The sequence below is a fragment of the Theropithecus gelada genome, chromosome 15 (assembly GCF_003255815.1).
Source record: "Theropithecus gelada isolate Dixy chromosome 15, Tgel_1.0, whole genome shotgun sequence".
NCBI classification, from domain to species: domain Eukaryota; kingdom Metazoa; phylum Chordata; class Mammalia; order Primates; family Cercopithecidae; genus Theropithecus; species Theropithecus gelada.
In genome coordinates this window covers 59,885,420-59,907,750 of record NC_037683.1, presented here as the reverse complement: position 1 = coordinate 59,907,750, position 22,331 = coordinate 59,885,420, and the positions used below count along the sequence as shown (strand labels likewise).

Sequence of the window (22,331 nt, the reverse complement as noted above, 5' to 3'; positions counted from 1 at the left end):
TTAGAATTAGAGACAAGAGAACAAGAATATTCTTCGGGCAAACAGGAAATGGGTTAATGAATTAGACTAGAGTAGATTTACAGATAAGGAGACTAAGTTCAAGAGCGAAAATCATAGAGAAATGAGTTGAATTACAGAATGGGAGTGGCTGGTGGATTTTAGAAAGGAGGGAGTATATTCAGAACATAGCAAAGAGGATCAAGAAAAAATTAGCCCATGACAAGAGAGAGCGTGGGAGTATAAATAAACAATGCCCACCTGCGAAGACTGTAAGATAAGCAGGAGAGAGAGCTGTAATTCTATTAGAGCAAAGAAAAGAGATTTTCCTTGACCACTGCGTGATGCTTTTTTAACATGTTTTTTTTCCTCAATAAACAATTGCAGGCACAGTTGTGAGCATGGACAAATTCAGGTTTTATGTGACCTGAAACTTACTTAGTTTGGAGGACTTTCTTTAAGGAAAGAATGTAAAATTTTTATTTTCCCAAATTTTACCAACAAAAAAGTACAATTATGTAAATCTATTATCCACTTACCTTCCAATAACCCACTTGAAAGGGGCTATTGGGAAACAATTCTCTATGGATATTTTCATCCTTCTGCGTGATCAGGCTTTCTGAGCAAAGAATATTGTCAAACTTGATTAAATAATTATTAAGTAGTAAACATGCCTTGGAAGCCAGAGATTGTTATTACTCTGGAAATATTTATCCCTTGGATAAATCCCACTTGATCATGCTAAATGATTTTTTGTTTTTGTTTTTGAGATGGAATCTTGTTCTGTCACCCAGGCTGGAGTGCAGTGGCACAATCTCGGCTCATTGCAAGCTCCACCTCCCAGGTTCACGCCATTCTGCTGCGTCAGCCTCCCAAGTAGCTGGGATTACAAACGCCCGCCACCTTGCCTGGCTAATTTTTTGTATTTTTAGGAGAGATGGAGTTTCACCGTGTTAGCCAGGATGGTCTTGATATCCTGACCTCGTGATCCGCCCGCCTCGGCCTCCCAAAGTGTTGGGATTACAGGCGTGAGATCTTTTTAATGTATTGTTGAATTTGGTTTGCTAGCATTTTGTTGAGGATTTTTACAACTATGTTCATCAGAAATATTGGCCTAATGCTTTCTTTTTTTCTTGTGTCTTTGTCCAGTTTTGCTATCAGGGTAATGCTGACCTTGGAGAAAGAGTTTGGAAGTATTACCACTTCTCCCATTTTTTTGGAAGAGTTTGAGTTTTTTCTTTAAAAGTTTGACAGAACTTAGCATTGATGCAATCAGGTCCTAGACTTTTCTTTGATGGGAGACTTTTTATTACCGCTTTGATCTCATTACTTGTTTGTTCAAGTTATTTTTTTCTTTATGATTCAATCTTAACAAGTTGTATGTGTTCAGGAATTTATCGATTTCTTTTTGATTTTCCAAAAGAAACGTGTTGTTTCTTTTGGAAAAAGTAGTCCATAATTGTTTTTAATGATTCTTTGTATTTCTGTGGTCTCATTTGTTAACTTTCTTTTTTTGTTTCTGATTTTATTTACATGGGTCTTTTCTCTTTTCTTCTTAGTTTAGCTAAAGGTTTGTTAATTTATTTTTCAAAAAAAACCTTTTTGTTCATATTTTGTATTTTTTAGTCTCAATTCCATTTACTTCTGCTCTGATCTTTATTATTTCTTTCTTTCTACTAAATTTGGTTTTGTTTTGTTCTCTTTTTTAGCTCCTTGAGGTACATCATTAGTTTGTTAATTTGAAGTTCAAAGATAATGTAGAATTACAGTGGTCATTGTAAGGAAGTTTTAACCTAGACAATACTGATCCCTTATGAAGTGGACTGGAAAAGAAGAAATTCAGAATTCCTCAAGAACAGTGGAATGTAGATTTTGATGATCATGCAGAGCCTTCCAAAAGACTCAATGAATCAAAATTTGCCTCTCTTAAAGACTTCTGGCCAGAAGCAGTGGTAATCCTAGCACTTTATGAGGCTGAAGAGGGCAGATTGCTTGAGCTCAGGAGTTTGAGACCAACCTGGACAACATAGGGAAACCTCATCTCTATTAAAAACAAAAATAATAATAACAATTAGCTAGGCATGGTGGCACAAGCCTGCAGTCCCAACTACTCAGGAGGCTGAAGTGGGAGTGTTAGAGTAGGTAGTTAGGCAGACATGAACATCAGAAGAAAAGCCCATCCCCCACCAGTAATGTCAGGCAACCATTAGGTGATGGTCAGGTAGTTGTTAAGCAGTCTCTTTAAAATAATAATTGGTTGCAGCCAGTGCCAGAGAAGGGCAGTCTCCCAATATATAGAAAACACTTGAAGGTGGTGGCCAACAGCTTCCCAATAAGGAGCTGGGCAAGCAGGCTCAAGCATGCACTAAGAGGCAAAATGGCATAGTTTAACTGGTGTATGACCTTCCTCTATGAACACTTGAGAAAAAACACCTCAAGTGAGCATGCACACAACTTCAGTAAATACACTGTGCATGTGGCCTCTCACAAGTGCTGGCAGGCCACTGTGCATGTGGACAGCCCACCCCAAGAAAAAATCAAGAGAGGAGAGACAAAAAACTCCAGAAGAATGCCAACATATAAAACCCCAAGTCAAAGGTCAAACAGGGCACTTGGATTTCTCAGGTTACCCACTTGGCCCTCTTCCAAGTTACTTTACTTTCTTTCATTCCTGCTCTAAGACTTTTTAATACACTCTCACTTCTGCTCAAAAACTTGCCTTGGTCTCTCACACTGGCTTATGCCCCCCAGACAAATTCTTTCCTTTGAAGAGGCAAGAATCAAGTTGTTGCAGACCGATACAGATTCATTGCTGCTAACAGTTTGATGCCACATGGCTTGGATACGTTCCCCAGTGATAAGAAATCTCTATGCCTCTCCTTCTTTGGCTGGAGAAGAAGGAGACCTGTACGCAGTTTTCTTCTCCCCTTTCACTCTCCTGCTTACTAACCAATCCCCAGAACAACTATTCTCAGCCACAGTGGCTCTGCACCCCCTGGGCTGATCTCTCAGCTTATCCTGACAGGTGGCTTACGGCGGGAGGGGGAAGGACCTTGGAGTCCACACCATGTAGACCTGAAATACTAATGGCCCTCCTAGACAGGAGGCTCACGAGAGTGGTAGGGCTAAAGCCTAAGATTGTGCAATGTCTGCAATTTCCTCTGCTTTTTCAAATATAATTGGCTTTTTCCCCAAAACCCACACCACCTATTCTCCTGTTTTCTCTATGTGTATTCTGAAATGGCCTTGTGTACCCACCACTCTGTCTGCCTCAGGGGCAAGTATGCCTTTTCTCTTCTTTCGTTTTGTATGCCATGCAAGTTCCTTCTCTACCTTAAACACACACTCCCTGTTATTCGTGCACCCATGGCTCTTGTTGCATTTGTACAGCAGCAGAGAAACAGGCTCCCTTGCAGATGTCTGTTGGCTTGTTGCCAGGATAGACACGAATCAGAACCCCAGTTCTGTCAGCTCCTTATGACTTACCATACACTTTTCATCCTTGTTATGCTCCAGGGTCAAGTTTTTGGTGGCTTTTGAAGCAGTTTTTAATGGCCGCATAGAACATCGTTTTATGGTTCTTTAAGGATCTCTCCTACTTGCTTTTTTTGAGTTAGCACCCCTTTGGGAGGAGAGAAAATTCTTCCTTTGCCATTTGTGAGCTCTTATCCCAAGCTCCAAGTTCTCCAAAGATTCCTCTTTATGTCAAGAGGGCAAATAAACATTGGTATTTTGAATCCCAGGGCTGCTGTTTATGTGAGCATATGAAGGCTTTCCATCAGTATTCCTCACGCTTCCTCCCACTTTCTCCTGTAGCAGAGGGATTGTCCTGTCTACTCAAGCATCTGTTCTGGATGTTACCCCAGGAGGACAGGGAACCTCAAAAACAAAATTTTCTCCATTCCTCTAATCACTTCCATACCCTCCTCAATGTACATAAGGACTCTCAAGGTCATATTTAAAGGGAGGGAAGTCCAGCCCCTTGCAGCAGTTGGCTGAAAAACAAGCTTCTCATCTACTTAAAGAACACGGGAAATGGATCATAAAAAAAAAAAAAAAAAAAAAAAGAGATAATCATTTTGTTGCTAGAATGCTCTGAGTAAGAGTCACTGTAAGATCATGGAGATAAGGATATAGGCCGGCCCAAGGTTGCAGGTGCAAGAGACAAAGTACCCATAGGACAGAGAGAGATAAAGGCTGGTCCCAGGCTACAGGCACAGAACAGACTACCATTAGAACAGAGATGAAGGCAAGCTTAGGGGTACCCGGTAAAACCGGTTCATTCTGAAACTCCAAGGATAAATAGGGGACCCCTTTTCACTTGGGTATTTCCTCTGTTCTCAAGTGGGTAATTGTGATGAGATGGGACAGAGATTTGGGTACCCAGTAAGACATGTTCATTCTGGAACCCTAATGATGAATGGGGGATGCCCTGTTCAGGAAAGGATAATAGGGAAATAAAAGGAGATACCTTCTTTTTCCTTTTTTTCTCCTTTGTTCTGTCTTCACAGATGGGTAATCACATCTCCATACTACAGTATAAACCCTTCGGATGCATCCTCGAGAACTGAAACTTTGACCCCCAAACCCTGAAAAGGAAAAGGCTAATATTTTTCTATATCACAGCCTGGTTTTAATACAAGCTCCAGGAGCAGAAATCTTGACCAGAAAGTGGAAGCATAAATTTTAATATGCTCTATCAACTAGATTTGTTTTGCCACTAGCAGGGAAAATAGACAGAAATCCCCTATGTACAGGCCCTAAGAAAAAACCCAGACCTTTGTTGGGCTTGTAAAATTGATCCAGTGATGATAGCAGCCATAGTCAGGCTGCCCCATCTGGTTGGTTCGGGAGACCCCTCGTTGGGTTTACCCAGGGCTCAAGCCCTGGAGGAACCAAGAGTGGAGCTTAGCTCAAACCCTACCCTTTGACCCCATTATATCCAAGTCTCCTGGCTTTGGAGCCTTCCCTTTCATACCCAGGGCCATCCTCTGGACACCACCCCCTTGAGTTATGCTCCCTTCAAGAAGTTAGTTGACCTACTAGAGTTCAGACTCCATTTAATATGCAAGACCTGAGTCAAATTAAAACAGAACTACGGAAGCTTATGGAGATCCTGACAAATGCATCAAAGGGTTCCATAAAGTGGGCTTAACATTTGAACTCACTTGGAGGGATCTCTCAGTCATACTAGGACAAACCCTGTCTAAGGGAGAACATGACTCCATTATGGAGGCTCCCCAACAATTTGCAAATGCAATGCACATGACTCCCTTGGGGGCTACCCTGTATGGGTCACCACAGTTCCTTGGGTCAGCCCCACTTTGGATTACAATACCCAGAGGGGTATATGAGCAAGGAATTGCATGTTCCTATGTCTGTTAGAAGGAATGAAAGCTAGCAGAGCCAAGCCTGTAAATTATAATAAAATTGGTCTTAATAAATCAAGGACCTCTTGGAAACCCCACCACTTTCCTAGAGAGGCTACAAGAGGCCCTGGTGAAACACACTAACCTAGACCTAGAGACACCAGAAGGGCAACTGGTCCTAAAGGATCATTTTTTAACTCAGGCAGGCCCACATATTTGGAGGAAACTCCAAAAACTAGCACTGGACCCCAACACCCTTATGCCTCACATCTTCAAAATAGCTTCCTCTGTCTTTTACAACCAGGACTGAAGAGGAAAGCGCTAAGGGAAAGAAGAGGTGAAAGGAAAAGCAGCAGTTCCAACTATTGTCTGCCCTGAAAATCCACCAGCCCTCTCCAAGTTGCCCTCAGAATACCCTCCCAGTTAACTGCCATCAGTGTGGGAAGCCAAGACACTGGAAGACAAACTGCCACAGTGGGACAGATGGGAAAAATCCCTACATGGCTTGCCCCTTCTGTCACAAACTCAACCATTGGAAATGGGACTACCCTGAGGGTTGAAGGGCCCCTAGGACAGAATCTCAATTCCTAACGGCCTTAAGCTGAAGGGATCCTCCACTCCAGCCAGCTCCTGGATTGAATATTACTATTGAAGGGATGGAGCTAAGGGCTGCTTTGGATGTGGCAGGTAGGACTATAAGTTTTATTTGGGAAATGGCCTGCTTGGTGCATATCTCTTCATGGGAAATTATCCTCCAAGGTGATGGGGGTAAATTGGGTGCCCATAACCCAAAGGGTCACTCCTCATCTTTGCTGCCTGTGAGGGGAGACTGTCTTTTCTCATGCATTTTTAATGATAGCAGAATGTCCTACACTGCTTTTGAATAGAGATATTTTATTAAGATTTGGGCTCAGTTAACCTTTACCAAAAGCAATCTTATGCCTCAAGGAAGTCACACACAAGGATGAACTTTCCACAGACTTTTCCATTAATCCAGAGACATGGGGCTCAAGAGTACCAGGAAAGGTATTATACCTTTCTGGGGTCACAAGATATTCCAGACTTTCAATACTGGCATATGGTGAAATTATTAAGTCCTTATATCAGGTTCTAAAAGAAGGGACTGATTGGGACCCACTTCTCTGGGAAAAAGATCAGAAGCAAGTAAAAACTGAACTAAAAACTGTCAGTTTTAGTTCTAAACTGCCTTCTCACAAGCCCCAGCCCTTGGGCTACCCATACTAACCAAACCATTTCAACTTTTTGTCACTGAAAGGTAAGTTGTAGCCCTGGAAGTTCTAACTCAAACCATCAGGCCATCAAATATCCTATAAGTTACTTTTTAAAGAACCTAGACCCAGTAGTGCAAGGGTGGCTGCACTGCCTAAATGTAGTGGCTACAGCAGCCCTTTTACTCAAGGAGGCCCTCAAAATCACAGTGCAACAGTCAGGCTCCTGACATCCCACCAAATAGGTCCCTTATTGGATATAGAAAGACCACAATGGATCACTGATAACAAACTGCTAAACTACCAAGTCTTGTTGTCAGAAAGCCCACAGGTAACAGTTGAGTAGTGTTCCACTCTTAACCTAGCGTCCTTACTGCCACTACTAGGAGAGGATAACTGAACACATTCATGTTGTGAGATACTTAACCAAATTTATGCCAGCCTGGAAGACTTAAAATATCAGCCCCTAGGTTATCTAGATGAAATATGGTTTTCAGATGGGGTTGGCTTTGTCAAGAATAGAGATAGATATGCACAGTATGCTATAGTGTCCCTTCACCCAGTTACAGAGGCAGTAGCTCTATACCTGGGGACCTCAGTGAAACTAGCCGACTCATCACATTGACCAGAGCCCTAAAACTTGGGGAAAGAAAAAGAATAACCATGTATACAGATTCTAAATATGCCTTCCTGGTGCTTCACACCCACATAGCTATCCGGAAGGGAAGGGGATACCTAACAGCTTGGAATACTCCTATTACGTACAGACCGCCAATCTTAGAGCTACTAGAGGCTGTTCATTTGCCTCAGGAAGTGGCAATAGTGCACTGTAACGAACACCAGAGGGGTTCTGATGAAACCGCATGGGGAAATATGTTAGCTGACCAAAAAGCTAAAGAGGCAGCCATCTCAAAAGATACCTCCGTGGGGACCTTACTGCCCTCTCTCCCAAGTAAACTGTCCCTTCTCCAATACACTAAGGAAGAAATAGATTGGGCCATCCAGCATGGGTATAAAGAAGAAACCAATGGAGGGTACATGTTGGGAGAACTTCTCCATCTACCTAATGCCTCCCAGTGGAAATTCATCAAGTGTTTACATGACTCATGCCACCTTGAAAAGGACAGTCTAGGGCAAATTTGTAAATGGGCGTTCAGTGGGAAGGGACTAAACAAAACTATTCAATAGGTTTGTCAAGCCTGCACCTTGTGCACCATAAATAATCCCCAGATGGGGAAGCCCTCTCCATTAATAAGTCAAATCCAAAGGAGAGATACAAGCCTGGGGAGGACTGGTAGATGGACTTCACTCAGCTACCCACATGCCACAGGTATAAGTACCTCTTGGTCTGTGTAGGTACCTTCACAGACTGGGAAGACTCCGGCCCCACAAGGACTGAAAAGGCACAGAAGATAGCTAACTTGCTCCTAAAGGAACTCATTCCCTGCTTTGAACTCCCCAGGTCATTGCAGAGTGACAATGATTCATCTTTTTTTCCTCAAGTAACTCAACAGGTTAGTAATGTCCTAGGCATAAAGTAGTACCCTCACTTTGCCTGAGAACTGCAATCTTCAGGAAAAGTGGAAAGAATTAACCAAACCCTGAAATGCATCCTCAATAATCTCTGTCAGGAAATAGCAGTCATGGGTAGACCTCTTACCTTTAACCCTCCTTCAAATCTGTATTGCCCCTAAGGCTCCCTAGCAATTAAGTGCCTTTGAGATCTTATATGGTAGGCCATTTCTATATTCGGACTTATCTGATACTAGATGAAGAAACTGCCAAAATCACCCAGTATGTTTCTTCTTTAGCAGGCTTCCAACAGACTCTCTGGGAATATGGATTAAAAACAAACCCAGCATCGGAAGGGGAAAAATCCCAGCCTTTGTATCTTCCAGGCTCACTAGTTCTCATTAAAACTTGGAAGGTTGAAACCCCAAATTCCCAACTAACTCCAGTCTGGAGGGGCCACTTCACTGCTCCAGTATCTATTCCCACAGCCATTAAAGTTCCAGAGATAGCCAGCTGGATACATTATACCTGCGTGAAGTCATGGAAAGGCCATGGAACACCAGAGCCGGAACCAACACCCTCAGCTCCAGAATACACTTGTGAGGCACTGGAAGATCTGAAATTCCTCTTTTGGTGAAAACATAAGTAATTCCCCCTCAACATCCTTTCACATCAAAGTAAGGTGATCCTAGTATTCAGAATTTTCTTAATAATTACTCCAATTATTATCACTATTTTAACCCCAACTTGTACACCACCAGGATTTCCAGTGGCAGCTTGCTTTATAATCAATTTATCTCTTTCACAATCACCTTAGGTCACCGTGGCTCTGCCCCTTTTGGTTCTCATACTCATCGCTTTACTGGCAGCACACTGCCATCCTGATTTCCCATTATTAGAAAAAGCTCAGCAATTGCTCCAAAACACAGGATCCCCTCACTCCACCAAATGCTGGTTATGTACTAGCTCTTCTTCTAAAACACCAGGGAGAGCTTATCCAGCCTGTACCAGAGATAGGACAAACATAGACATAGAATTATGTATTTCCTCTCAACAGGACCCTAATCTGAAAGAGCTATTTGGGTCTGCAAATAACATTTTTTTGCAAAAGCAAAGCAGTATTTCCTTGACATCCACAAGGAACTTCCCATTTTTGGATCAGTCTTTTCTAATATCACTTTAATGGGAATAACCCCTATTTTGTCTTATGGCCAAAAGAAAAAAAAATGGAGTGGATGTAGGTTATTTCCCAATATAGCCTGTAATGTTACTCGCTCTGTAGATTCTAACCAACAGACTAATCAAACATACACCCAAAACCAATTCCACCATCAACCAAGATTCCCCAAACCTTCAAATATTATCTTTCTTCAGGGGACTTTGCTAAATAAGTTCATTCAGTTTTGCCAGAAATGCCCAAGCTCATGCAGTACTTGAAATTTCTAGTTCCAGCCTGCTGATTGAAACCAATGTCTGCAAATTGCCAACCTCACCTCCACAGCAGAATGGGTTCTATTGGACTAAACTCAAAATTCTCTTTTTTTGGGAAAATGAAACCAAGGCAGCTAGTCAGAATCAAACCCCATGCACCCAAGTATTAGCAGGCATGACTGTAGCTACTGGCTACCTGAGTGTGTTGTCATCCTTGGTGTTTTTGGGGGCTGTCCTCATCTCTTATTTTGTTTCGACATCTATACTTGTCTTAAAACCCAAGGAGCCTTCTGTGTTTGTGGCCAGTTTACCAATGCCTCCTCACTAAATGGACTGGAACTTGTACCATAGATTATGCACCCCTGGCCATCTTTATACTCCCTGGCAATCTCTCTCTTCCAGTACCAATCCATGGGAATTCTATCTTGTCCAGGTGAAAAGCGCTATCCAATTAATTCCCCTTCTTATGGGCCTCAACATTATAGCTGGTACGGGAACCTAAATTGCCAGAATCTCAAAAGCCTCCTTGACCTATAGGCAACTCTCAAAGGAAATAGCCAGCAATTTTAATGTGATAGCTAAAACCTTAACCATGCCAAAACAAATTAACTCTTTAGCAGCTGTAGTCCTCCAAAATTGTCTAGATATGTTAATGGCAGCACAGGGAGAAATTTGTTTAGCCTTAGATGAAAAATGTTGCTTTTGGGTAAATCGATCAGTAAAAGTACAAAAAACATCAGACAACTCCTAAATCGAGCCTCCAGCTTACAAGAACAACCCTCTCATGGTTAGATTGGTAAGGACCATGGAAATGGGATCTTCCCTGGGTTCTTCCCTTTTTAGGCCCACATGTTAGCCTCTACTTTTGCTCCTTTCAGTCCATGTCTTCAAAAATCTAATAACCCAATTTGTCTCCTTTCTCTCACCTTTAGATGATCAAGTTCCAGATGATCCTCAGTGAGGGATACCATCCTCTTAATATTCAAGAGTCACCCTTCTACAGAGGACCCCTAGACTTCCCATCAGTGGGACATGGCAGAGGTGAAATCCTGCCCATCTCCCTTAGACCTGACTGGGTACTACTTTCACCAACCCATGCAGCCACCCTGCCCTGACAGCTAGCAAGAGGCCAAGACTCACGGAACAATCACCACCACACCTCTGTTGGCAGGAAGCAGTTACAGAAGACTGATCATCATCCATTTTCCCAAAGAATTGGGTCGTGAATTCTTGTGGGGGGAAATGTTAGAGTAGGTAATCAGGCAGACATGAGCAAGGGAGGAGAGACCCCCTCCAACTAGGAATGTCAGGTGACCATCAGATGATCGTCAGGTGGTTGTTAAACTCTCTCTCTAAAATAATAATAGGTTGCAACTGGCAACAGGGAAAGAAAATCTCCCAATAGATAGAAAACTCCTGAAGCTAGTGATCAGCCGCTTCCTAGTAAGATCTCAGGAGTTGGGCAAGCAGGCTCAAACATGTGCACTAAGAGGCAAAATGGTGGAGTTTAACTGGTATACGGACTTCCTCTAGAAACACATGACTCATGCACATGTGGACAGCCTTCCCCAAGGAAAACTCAAAAGAGGAGAGATGTAAAACCCCAGAAGCATGCCAATATATAAAACCCCAAGTCTAAGGTCAAATAGGGCACTTGGATTTCTCAAGTTGCCCACTTGGCCGTCTTCTAAGTGTACTTTACTTCCTTGCATTCCTGCTCTAAAACTTTTTAAACTTTCACTCCTGCTCAGAAACTTGCCTCAGTCTTTCACTCTGCCTTATGCCCCTTGGAAGAATTATTTCCTTCAAGGAGGCAAAAATCCAGCTGCTGCAGACCCATACAGATTTGCTGCTGCTAACAGGAGGATAGCTTAAGCCCAGAAGGTTAAGGCTGCAGTGAACCATGATTATGCCACTGCTCTCCAGCCTGGCAACAGAATGAGACTCTATTTTTTTTTTAATTCTAATAAGACTTTTTACAAAAAGCAAAATGATAATGGAACTAAAAATGTACGTTGACTGACTTAACTCCAACTGCTTTTTCCCTCAATTGAAACCACCTTTGCAAAAATTGTAACAGTGAGAAAATTATGGCAGTAGGGGTGATCTGATCAAGCCAAACTCCATCTTGCCTTTAGCCTTCAAGCTGCCCATAATTATTCCTGGGCTTAGGCCAAACTAACTTTGGGAGACACTTGGTCTGTAGTTTAAATGATAATAGTCCTTCCCTAACATTCCATCACCTCAGCAAAGCTGATGAGAGGCCAGCAGGCTAGGAGGATAGAAGAACCTGAATTCTGCTAAGGTGTAGATATAAACAATTTCCAGCCACTATTCTGGAGGTCACAAAATACACAACTGCTTCAATTACTCCTGCAGATAACATCAGTATTTTAGAATCTAAGATTGGCCTTTTGAGCTGTCTTTTCAGGTTTTCTGTGTCTGACTACTGATGGCTCCACCTGGACCCACCAACCACTCCTGTGGCCCCATCCAGAAGTGACTCAGCATGCATAAGGACTATTTCCCACACCGCTATGATTGCATCCCCAACCAATTAGCAGCAAGCACTTATTGCCTAACCAGCCCCATTCCTCTCCAAACCATCCATGAAAAACCCTAGCTTTCAAATTTCCAGGGAAGCTGATCTGAGCAATAATAAAACACGTCTCCCATTTAGCCAACTCTACATGTGTAAAACTCTTTCTCTATTGCAATTCCCCTGCTGCCTTGATAAATGATAAATCAGCTCTATCTGGGCAGCAGGCAAGAAGAACCTGTTGAGTCCTTACAGTATCCTTCTTTCTACACTCCTCTGCCTAATTACTCTGAATCTACTAACTTTTTCACTCAGTTATTTTTCCACTTTGAAGACAAAAAGTTAGAAAAAAAAATGCCTTTTGAAATTAGTCCCTCAGAATAAACCAGCTGGGCTTTCTTTAGCCACCTGTATGCCTTAGTCAAATCTAAGCTGAGAGACAATAGTGAAAGGCTTTCTTATCCCAAAGGAAAACTCTCAGAAATTTGCTGACGCTATCCATGCTGAATCTAGGTATAGAACATGCTTTGCCCTATTTACTCATGGGCACCATCCTGAACTCAGTAATCTAGCTTTTTTTTTTAAGCTGGGTTGGGAAGACACAGATCTAACTGAATTAGTTGCCAAAATATGCTATCTGGCATAAAGATTATTTTGAGAGAGTTACTTTGAGACTCTTTGTAGGAGAAATTTATGTCTACAAAGGAAGTCTATATTTATAAGCTCGTCTCTCTCTCTCTCTGCATCAGGAAGAAAAGAAGGACTAAATCACCAAACAGTCTTAACCAATAGAGAAGGAGTTTAAGTAACAAACCTTCCCTTTGTTTAAGGTGCTTTTTCTGGCTCTCTGCCATTAAGATCTACATTTTCCACCCTGTCTCCTCTGGGACCTGAGGGTTATCTCTTTGGCATGCAAATGCCAGGGAGATTACTCACCAGAAGAATAAGAAGAAAAAGAGCTATTTGGAAATTGAGCAAATAAAAAAATCTTGTTTTTTCTCCCAGAAACAGTGAAAAGCTTTAGCCATCTTGTAGATAATCTTAACTTGTTCCATCTGCCAGAAACACAATTTGGATTCAGAAATTCTTTTATAAACTGTTTTTGTATTATTGTACCTGGCACATGGCTACAGTTTTCAAATGAAAACTGTGAAATCTGCTTCTGTCTATATTTTATGCATGTCTGTGTATGCATGTATGTGTAATATATTTCTACCTCTAGAGACTATCCTAAAATTAACTGGTAAAGAGCTGTATTTAATTGCCTTAAAGGAAAAGCACTTATACAAATTAAGTATTTTTTAAACTTTCAGACAAATAAGACCTAGCCCAAATGTTCTTCAAGTTGATATTGTTAAAAGAAAAAACTTCAGCCAAGTTAAACTTAAAAGAGTTTAATTGAGCAATGAATGATTCACGAATCCGGCAGCCCTCAGAGTAACAGCTGATTCATGCAGACTCCAGGGATGCCTCATGGTCAGAAGAAATTTATAGACAAAAAAAGGGAGGTGACATACAGAAATTAGAAGTGAAGTACAGAAACAGCTAGACTGGTTGCAGGTTGGTGTTTGCCTTAGACACTCAGAAGTGTCTAAGTGGTTGAAGTATGGCTATTAGAACTGGCCAAGACTCAGCTATTCTTACAGGCACATACTCCTAAGTTAGGTTTTCAATCTTGTCTACCTGTTAAGTTAGGTTACAGTTCACCTGCAAGGACTCAAATATAGAAGTACAGAGTCCTTCTCAGGCTATCTTTAGTTCTCTTTAACAATATGATATAGGAAAATCTTCAGTAAATAAAAATTAAAGTTTGTTGGATTAACTAAAGCAGGCATGTCTTCAGAGCTGTCAACATTAAATATAATACATACATACATACAGTTTTTTCTACCAGGGGTTACTAGGCAAACAAGTTTGTTATCATAACTAGATGTTTAAGATTATAAAACTATCAGTTTAATCTAACAGCAAAAGTGAAAATGTAGTAGCTACTACTTTATTAAGTACAGCAGTAAAGCAAGTATATATTAAGTATAGCAGTAAAGCAAAAAAGAAAAAAAAAGAAAAAAAAACAAGTATTTAAGTTTTTTTTTTTTTTTGAGATGGAGTCTCACTCTGTTTGCCCAGGCTGGAATGCAGTGGCACAATGTCAGTTCACTGCAGCCTCCACCTCCCAGGTTCAAGCGATTCTCCTGCCTCAGCCTCCTGAGTAGCTGGGATTACAGGCATGCACCACCACGCCTGGCTAATTTTTGTAGTTTTAGTAGAGACGAGGTTTCACCATGTTGGTCAGCCTGGTCTCGAACTCCTGACCTCGTGATCCGCTTGCCTCGGCCTCCCAAAGTGCTGGGATTACAGGCATGAGCCACTGAGCCCGGCCTTAACTTTTTTTTAGGTTCTTGCTTTTGTGATGTTTGGCTAACATACATATGCTTAAAAATAGTTAATAGGAAAATATTAATAACTTGAGATGTTGACTACCTTTGTCTAATGTCTAATGACATTTCACAAATAACTCAATTACAATGAAGAACAATTGGATTAATGTAAATAGAATAGAAATTATAAGTGAACTTTTCAATAGTAATTATTTTTTAATACGGATACTTAAAAACAGTGTCAACTTCTTAACAAAAGAAATGGAGGCAAAATTAATATAAATAGTTTATTTGGGCCAAGTTTGAGAGCTGCAACGTGGGAGACACATCTTCAAGTTTCTATGAATATAAACTCCAATTAGCAGCAGTTACAAGTGTTTTGTTTTTTTTGTTGTTGTTGTTGTTGTTGTTTTTTAAAAAAAGAAGGGGCAGTTCTTTAGTTGCATGTAAACTATTGATTGGCTATACATTTTTTAAAATCATAAATTCCAGGAGCATGAACATAATGGGTGAGGGTCACATCCCCTGGGAATGGGCATGGATTTGGGGCAGGGCGTGACAAAAATCTCATACTCATGTCTCTCTGGGCCTGATAAATTTTGCATACTTTATATAGTTAAGACTGTTCTGAGCTACATTTCTTTCTCTTCCTTTTGGTTGAGTTTTTTTTTTTTTTTTTTTCTGAAAGTATTGATCAACATTTTAGATGTAAGTTTGTCCCATGTCACTGGGAAAACTTGGTTTCAGCTAGTCTCATCCCACATTGGAGGAAGAGAGGAGAGATAAAATGGCTTAAGAATGCAGTGAAGTCTCAAGGCCAAGTTGATTGGCAACGCAAAGGGACAGGGCAATGGTATTTCAGGTCATCTGCTTACAAAGGAGCCATGGTATGTTGGATCATTTCTAAGCATCTAGCTATCATTATTTTAGTTTTTTGTTGATTTTAGACATCTAGAAATGCAAAGCATAATCAATTTGAGAATAAAAGACATGATGCAAATAAAGACAATTACTAACAAAACCCACATCTGAAAAATGTTTTTATTTCCAACGGCAATCAAATAAATATGTTGTCTACTTCTTGTGCTGATCTAAAGATCAAGGTATAGGAGATCTCCAGTGTTGAGGTTGTCCACTCAGGCAGAGCTGCCTTTTTAAAATAAAAATTATGAATCCATAAGTCAATGTATTTGAGCTTAGCTCCACAAGTATTGGTTAACAACACAGATATGGTCGCTTCCGAGGTGTTTGGAGGGAGTTTTTTATTTGATGGCGTTCCACATTGGAGGCCATGGTATTTGATGTCTTCATCTCCTGGAACCACACTGTATTGTTTGGACATATCTATCCAGACAGATGATGATAAATTTTGCATACCTCACATAGTTCAGACTGCTCTGAGCTACTTTTCTTTCTCAATAGCTTCTCGTTGTTAACTTATGCCTGTAGAGTTTTGCTAAATTAAATTAGGTAATGGACATTCACTAAATATTTAGATCATTTCCAAATAACATAAATGCTGAAACATTAATTACTTAACATAAGTTAATCTACTTTTGCTTTTTATTATAAAGGAACTAAATATATTTACATCTGTTAAAAACACTTTTAAATGTACCATGAGAAAGAATATGCTTCTATAGAAATTATAAAATGGTATATTTATAGATTTACCAATTTATGGAATGCCCCATAACAGTTCACAATCTCTTATTTCCTAGTTTTCACTAGAAATTGAAGTTACTAAGAGTTAACAATTTTGACTAATATATAGTAGTTAAAAAGACTAAAAATAATAAGGGAGATAATGCAAAGAAAATAAGACATGTTTTTGGTAAGGAAAGCTATAAGGTATAAGGATGTACTTTTTTTTTAAGGAAAAGGAAGAATAATTTTGTCTAGTTTGGAGGTTAAATGTTGTTTCAGAATGAATGAAAGATAAAATCGAAATGGATACAAAAAGGAAGAGAGACGACACACACACAAAATGAATGACTCTTGTAAGGACAAGTTGGCTAGAACTGAATGTATTATAAGGTTTTAAAAATGAGTCTTGACCAAGCGCAGTGGCTCACACCTGTAATCCCAGCACTTTGGGAGGCCAAGGCAGGCGGATCACGAGGTCAAGAGATCAAGACCATGGTGAAACCCCGTCTCTACTAAAAATACAAAACTCAGCTGGGCGTGGTGGTGCGCACCTGTAGTCCCAGCTACTACAGAGACTGAGGCAGGAGAATCACTTGAACCCAGGAGGCAGAGGTTGCAGTGAACAGAGATCACACCACTGCACTTCAGCCTGGCATCAGAGCGAAACTCCATCTCAAACTAAATAAATAAATAAAAAAGAGTCTTAATATCAAAAGTAAACCGATGCAAAACTAGAATTTGGCCTTCTCTGTGAAAAATGACAGTTTTCTTTTTTAAGAGTATTGCTCCAGTTTTTAAAAGTCATTGTGAAAAATTTTCCTTTCCGTTGTAACTAATCGGCCTACAAAATGAAGATTTTGTGTTTCTCAAAATAATTCTTTGTGCTTCATGTTGCCTTTTTTTGGTCTTTAATTACTTAAGAAAATTGAATCTTCCCAATAAAATAGCTAAAGTTTTGGTTGTTTTGTTTTGTTTAACAGTTATTAAACTTTATTTGCCTTTGAAACCTTTTAGTTGTTACTTTTTATGTCTTCACAGTGACTTGTGATATATTTAATCAAGTGTTTAAAACATTTGATATTTTTGCCAGACTTCCTAAAACCAAATTCTAAACTAAATCTGTTTTTTAACCTCAATCTAAGTAGGATTTTCCAGATGGATTCCTGGAATATCTCAAAAGACTTTGTTTTCTTTCCTTATAGAAAGAGAGGTCAGGCACAGTGGCTCAGGACTGTAATTCTAGCACTTTGGGAGGTCAAGATAGGTAGATCACTTGAGCCTGGGAGTTTGAGACCAGCCTGAGCAACATAGGGAGACCCTTCTCTATCAAAATTAGCCTGGCGGCCCAGCATGGTGGCTCATGCCTGTAATCCTAGCACTTTGAGAGGCTAAGGCGGGCTGATTGCCTGAGCTCAGGAGTTCAAGACCAGTCTGGACAGCAAGGTGAAACCCCATCTCTGCTAAAAATACAAAAAATTAGCCTGGCATGGCAATGTGTGCCTGTAGTTGCAGCTACTTGGGAGGCTGAGGCAGGAGGATTGCTTGAACCCGGGAGGCAGAGGTTGCAGTAAGCCAAGATCACACCACTGCACTCCAGCCTGGGCAACAGAGCAAGACTCCGTCTCAAAAAAAAAAAAAAAAAAAAAAAAAAATTAGCCTAACATGGTGTCTCGTGGCTGTAGTCCCAGCTACGTGGGAGGCTGAGGTGGGAGGATCACCTGAGCCTAAGGAGGTTCAGGCTGCAGTGAGCCATGATTATGCTACAGTTTCCAGGCTGGGCAAGAAAGTGAGACCCTGTCTAAAAGGAAAAGAAAAGAAGGAAAAAGGAAGAAAGGAAGGGAGGGAGGGAGGGAGGGAGGGAGGGAGGAAGGAAGGAAGGAAGGAAGGAAGGAAGGAAGGAAGGAAGGAAGGGAAAGAAAGAAAGGAAAGAAAGAGAAGAAAGAAAGAAAGGAAAGAAAGAAAAAAAAATTAAAAGAAGAGAAGTTACACTAATTAGGCTGATTTGATATGTTGAATTGCATAGGAAGTTGTCAAATAAGGGTGATGTTTAACCTTTTTACATTATAATGTTATTCATGTAAGTTTTCCAGATGTTCTGTGAACTTCTAGAACTCTGATATGTCCTGATATGTTATCAGGCATAATTTTAGTTACCTTAAAATGTATTTCTCAGAAATAACAAATTACATTGTCAATTGCATTATAATGAACTTTCATCAGATCTTTAACCATGGCCATTTTTAAGTCTCTTGTCATCCACAAACAGTAGTTTTACTCTGATACTTTCCTGAAAGTTATTCCCAATGCTTTGTTTTCAGGAAGATTTATGGAAAATATTGAAAGGTATGGGTTTCTGGTAACTTTAAGGTCATAACATTGGACTGCATAACAATTTCCAGGACTCTATTGGAAAAACTAAATGTATAAAATTGCTAACCCAAGATCAAGTAGAAGAAAAATTAATTACATGGTGATATGGTTTGGCTGTGTCCCTACGGAAATCTCAACTTGAATTGTATCTCCCAGAATTCCCACATTTTGTGGGAGGGACCCAGGGAGAGGTTATTGAATCATGGAGCCTGGTCTTTCCCACGCTATTCTCATGATAGTGAATAGGTCTCATGAGATCTGATGGGTTAATCAGGGGTTTCTGCTTTTGCTTCTTCCTCATTTCACCATCAGGTAAGAAGTGACTTTTACCTCCTGCCATAATTCTGAGGCCTTCCCAGCCATGTGGAACTGTAAGTCCAGTTAAACTTCTTTTTCTTCCCAGTCTCGGGTATGTCTTTATCAGCAGTGTGAAAACAGACTAATGCACATGGGATAAAATGTATTGATAATAATGATAATTTTATGACTTTGTGTTTGAAACATTGCTGTTTCTTTAATGTCTTGTTTTTCAGATTTAAGATAACTCTTTTCTTTTTTCCTTAAACTATCTATAGCTTACAGAAATTTAGCAGATTATGCCTTTATCAACAGAAAAGAAGCATATAATTTTTCTCTTACCTGATCCCTCCAGAATTCAGAAACTACTAGCAAGTGTTATTATTTCCAAGGCAATATCGTTATATGCACAACTGCAATAAGAATGTGTTCTTCTGGGCTGGGCACAGTATCTCATGCCTTTAATCCCAGCACTCTGGGAGGCCAAGGAGGGCTGATCACTTGAGGCCAGGAGTTCGAGACCACCATGGCCAATATGGTGAAACCCCATCTCTATGAAAAATAATAATAATACAAAAATTAGCCAGGTATGGTGGTGCATACCTGTAATCCCAGCTACTCAGGTGACTGAGGCACAAGAATTGCTTGAACCTGGGAGGTGGAGGCTGAAGTGATCTGAGATTGTGCCACTGCACTCCAGCCTGGGTAAGAGAATGAGATTGTCTCAAAAAAAAAAAAAAAAAAAAAAAAAAAAAATATTCTTACTAAAAAAAAAAAAAAAAAAAAAAAAAGAATATATTCTTCCTATAACAAGACACAATTAGAAACACTGGTTGTATTACCAAGGCTTTTAACTAGAATATCATATTTAAAAATACACATAAAATTTTATATGACCAGCTGGGCGCAGTGGCTCACGCTTGTAATCCCAGCACTTTGGGAGGCCGAGGCAGGTGGATCACCTGAGGTCAGGAGTTCGAGACCAAGCCTGGTCAACATGGTGAAACCCCGTCTCTACTACAAAAAAATTCGCCAGGCATGATGGCGGGCACCTGTAATCCCCGCTACTCGGGAAGCAGAGGCAGGAGAATCGCTTGAACCTGGGAGGCAGAGGTTGCAGTAAGCCAGGATCGCGCCACTGCACTGCAGCCTGGGCAACAAGAGCAAAACTCTGTCTCCAAAAAATAAATAAATAAATAAATAATAATTATATGACCATACAGTTTTTAGGAACAAAGTTTGACTTTATGAGCCCAATAAAGCCCCTTGGGAAAAACCGCCCTGGTACCTTGCTCACAGGATTCCTGACCTTACAGATTGAGAGAAAATTTACTTTTTTGAAGGGTGAGGACCCTTAAGGAGATTTTAAGAACCTAACGAAGAAGAGAATTCACCCAAATTTATAGGTATTGCAGATGAAGTCTGATGACAAGTGCTTGGCTTGCCTTCCTAGCTTGGAAAGACTTTTTAAATTCTAATTTGAGACTCCTTATTAAAAGTCCCAGCAAAGTATACTTTGAAAAAGCTTATATAATGAATCACTATTCATATGTAAGTAATCAGGCCAAGTGTAATGGGACTAGGCCTATTTTGCAAACAAATCAGTTTTACTGTGATTATTTTTGGAATGGGCATGACTATAAAGAGAAAAAGTATGTATTAGTAGAAAACTATAGCACACTCATTGTTAGATTCTAGCCTAGTTCACTGTCTTTGAGGTTTTGTTATCTACTTGTAAACTGAACTGGGTCCTGAATTCTAATTTCCTCCAGTATCTGGCTATGACTTCCACGCAGCTGACTACAAATTTGAGGGTCCATTGGCCTCTTCCTCACGTTCAATAATTTACCAGAATGATTAACGGGAACTCAGAAAAACACTTTGATTGCCAGTTTATAATGAAAAATACAATTTAGGAATAGCTAAGTGTAAGAGATTCATGGGGCAAGGTATGGGGGCTCTTTCTTCCATGCCTTCTCCAGGTGCACCATCCTCCTAGCACCTCATTGTGTTCACCAACCCAGAAGCTCTCTGAATCCCAAAGTTTAGAGGTTAGTATGGAGGTTTTATTACATAGGTATGATTAGTTAAATTGTCAACCATTGGTGCTTGAACATTATCTTTATTCCCTTCCTTCCCCCAACCCCCAGAAGTGGACAGGGGTGCTAAAAGTTACAACCCTCTTATATTTGCTTTCAGGTGACAACTTTCAAAGTGAGTTGGAGCAAAGATCAAATATGTGTTTGTATGAAATCATGACACCCTATAGTAATATTTGATTTTTCAAACCCTGCACATGTAATAGTTACTTAAAATTTTAAATTAAATTTTAAAATGTACCAGTTATGCAGCTGAATTTTGGTACGTTTTCCCTTGGCTTTGTGTGGTATCTGAATCCACCATCATTTCCCTGTACAATGTCTGCCACTGGAGATCTAATTGGGAAAATACATTTAAAGAAAAAATCTAAGAAGCATCTCATAGGCTGTGGTTCCCTTGCATCCACACTCATCACCACGGTATTATCTTCCCCAAGGTGAGTAATAGTATATCCCTGGCTAATATCAAGATTAGCACTAGCTGTCTGTGGATACCATTTAGAAAAGTTTTATCTACATGCCTTCTCTCACCACTCCTATTCAACATAGTATTGGAAGTTAAAAAAAAAAAAAGTTTTCTCTACTTGAAACTAAAATTTATGGCAGACTATATGCTTCTGAATGTTCTAAAGCCTCACTAGAAGACAAACACTGTCAAAGGTAGGAGTGTGGCCAAGATGTCAGGTAATGCCCATAACAAATTAAAATCTGGCGATTGCTGCCAAGATACCCACAAAAGTCTCAGAGGCAGCTGCTGCTAAAAGACCATAAAGATGATTCTGGAGACCAGAGGCCTGTGGAAGTCAATAAAATAATGCTCAAAGTGGACAAGATAAAAATTTAGGATTCAGAAAGAAGCCAATTGTCATTTAGGAAACAATTATTTGACAACAAAACTCAGTGTCCTCTTAGGGCTTCCATTCATGTACATATTAAATATTGTATAACTGATAGGGCTTGGTGGATTATATTTGCCAAAGGTTATTTGTATTTCAAAAAGGAATCAACTTTTGAGACAAAGGAATGCTTTAATTCATTCAACAAGTATTTGCTAAGTACCTACTTTAGGGATATGATGGTGTGTAAAAAAGTTTTTGCTGCTATCTTGGAGTTTAGAGTATAGAGGTAAGGCTAATGTTAATCTAGCAACATTAAATCTTGTGTAATTGCAGACTGACGTAGATAAGTGCTGAAGAAAAAAAAGGTTCTGTAAAAGTTTATATCAAAGATCCTGATCAAAGAAGTATTCTGGAGGAAATAATCATTAAACTGATAGCTGAAGGAAGAGTTGGGTTGAATGGCCTAAATCTTAAAATGAGATAGGATTTATACCTTAGGGTTGGTATATTAGTTTACTAGGGCTGTATAACAAAGTATCACAAATAGCATAGTTTAAATAACAGAAATGTATTGCCTCTAAGTTCTGGAGGCTAAATATCTGAGATCAAGGTGCTGGTAAGGCT

General features: G+C 40.0%; 1 protein-coding gene across 2 annotated transcripts in view; it reads left to right on the top strand.

Moving 5' to 3' along the window:
- Positions 1–21,039, top strand: part of MTAP (methylthioadenosine phosphorylase) — a 114,745-nt gene extending 93,706 nt beyond the window's left edge. For both annotated transcript variants that reach the window (XM_025358909.1, XM_025358908.1), the window contains 2 exons: positions 18,785–18,843; positions 20,969–21,039. In XM_025358909.1, coding sequence (XP_025214694.1) covers positions 18,785–18,814 — 30 coding nt within the window. In that variant the 3' untranslated portion in view covers positions 18,815–18,843; positions 20,969–21,039. The remainder of the gene's footprint in view (positions 1–18,784; positions 18,844–20,968) is intronic.
- Positions 21,040–22,331: the final 1,292 nt, after the last annotated feature.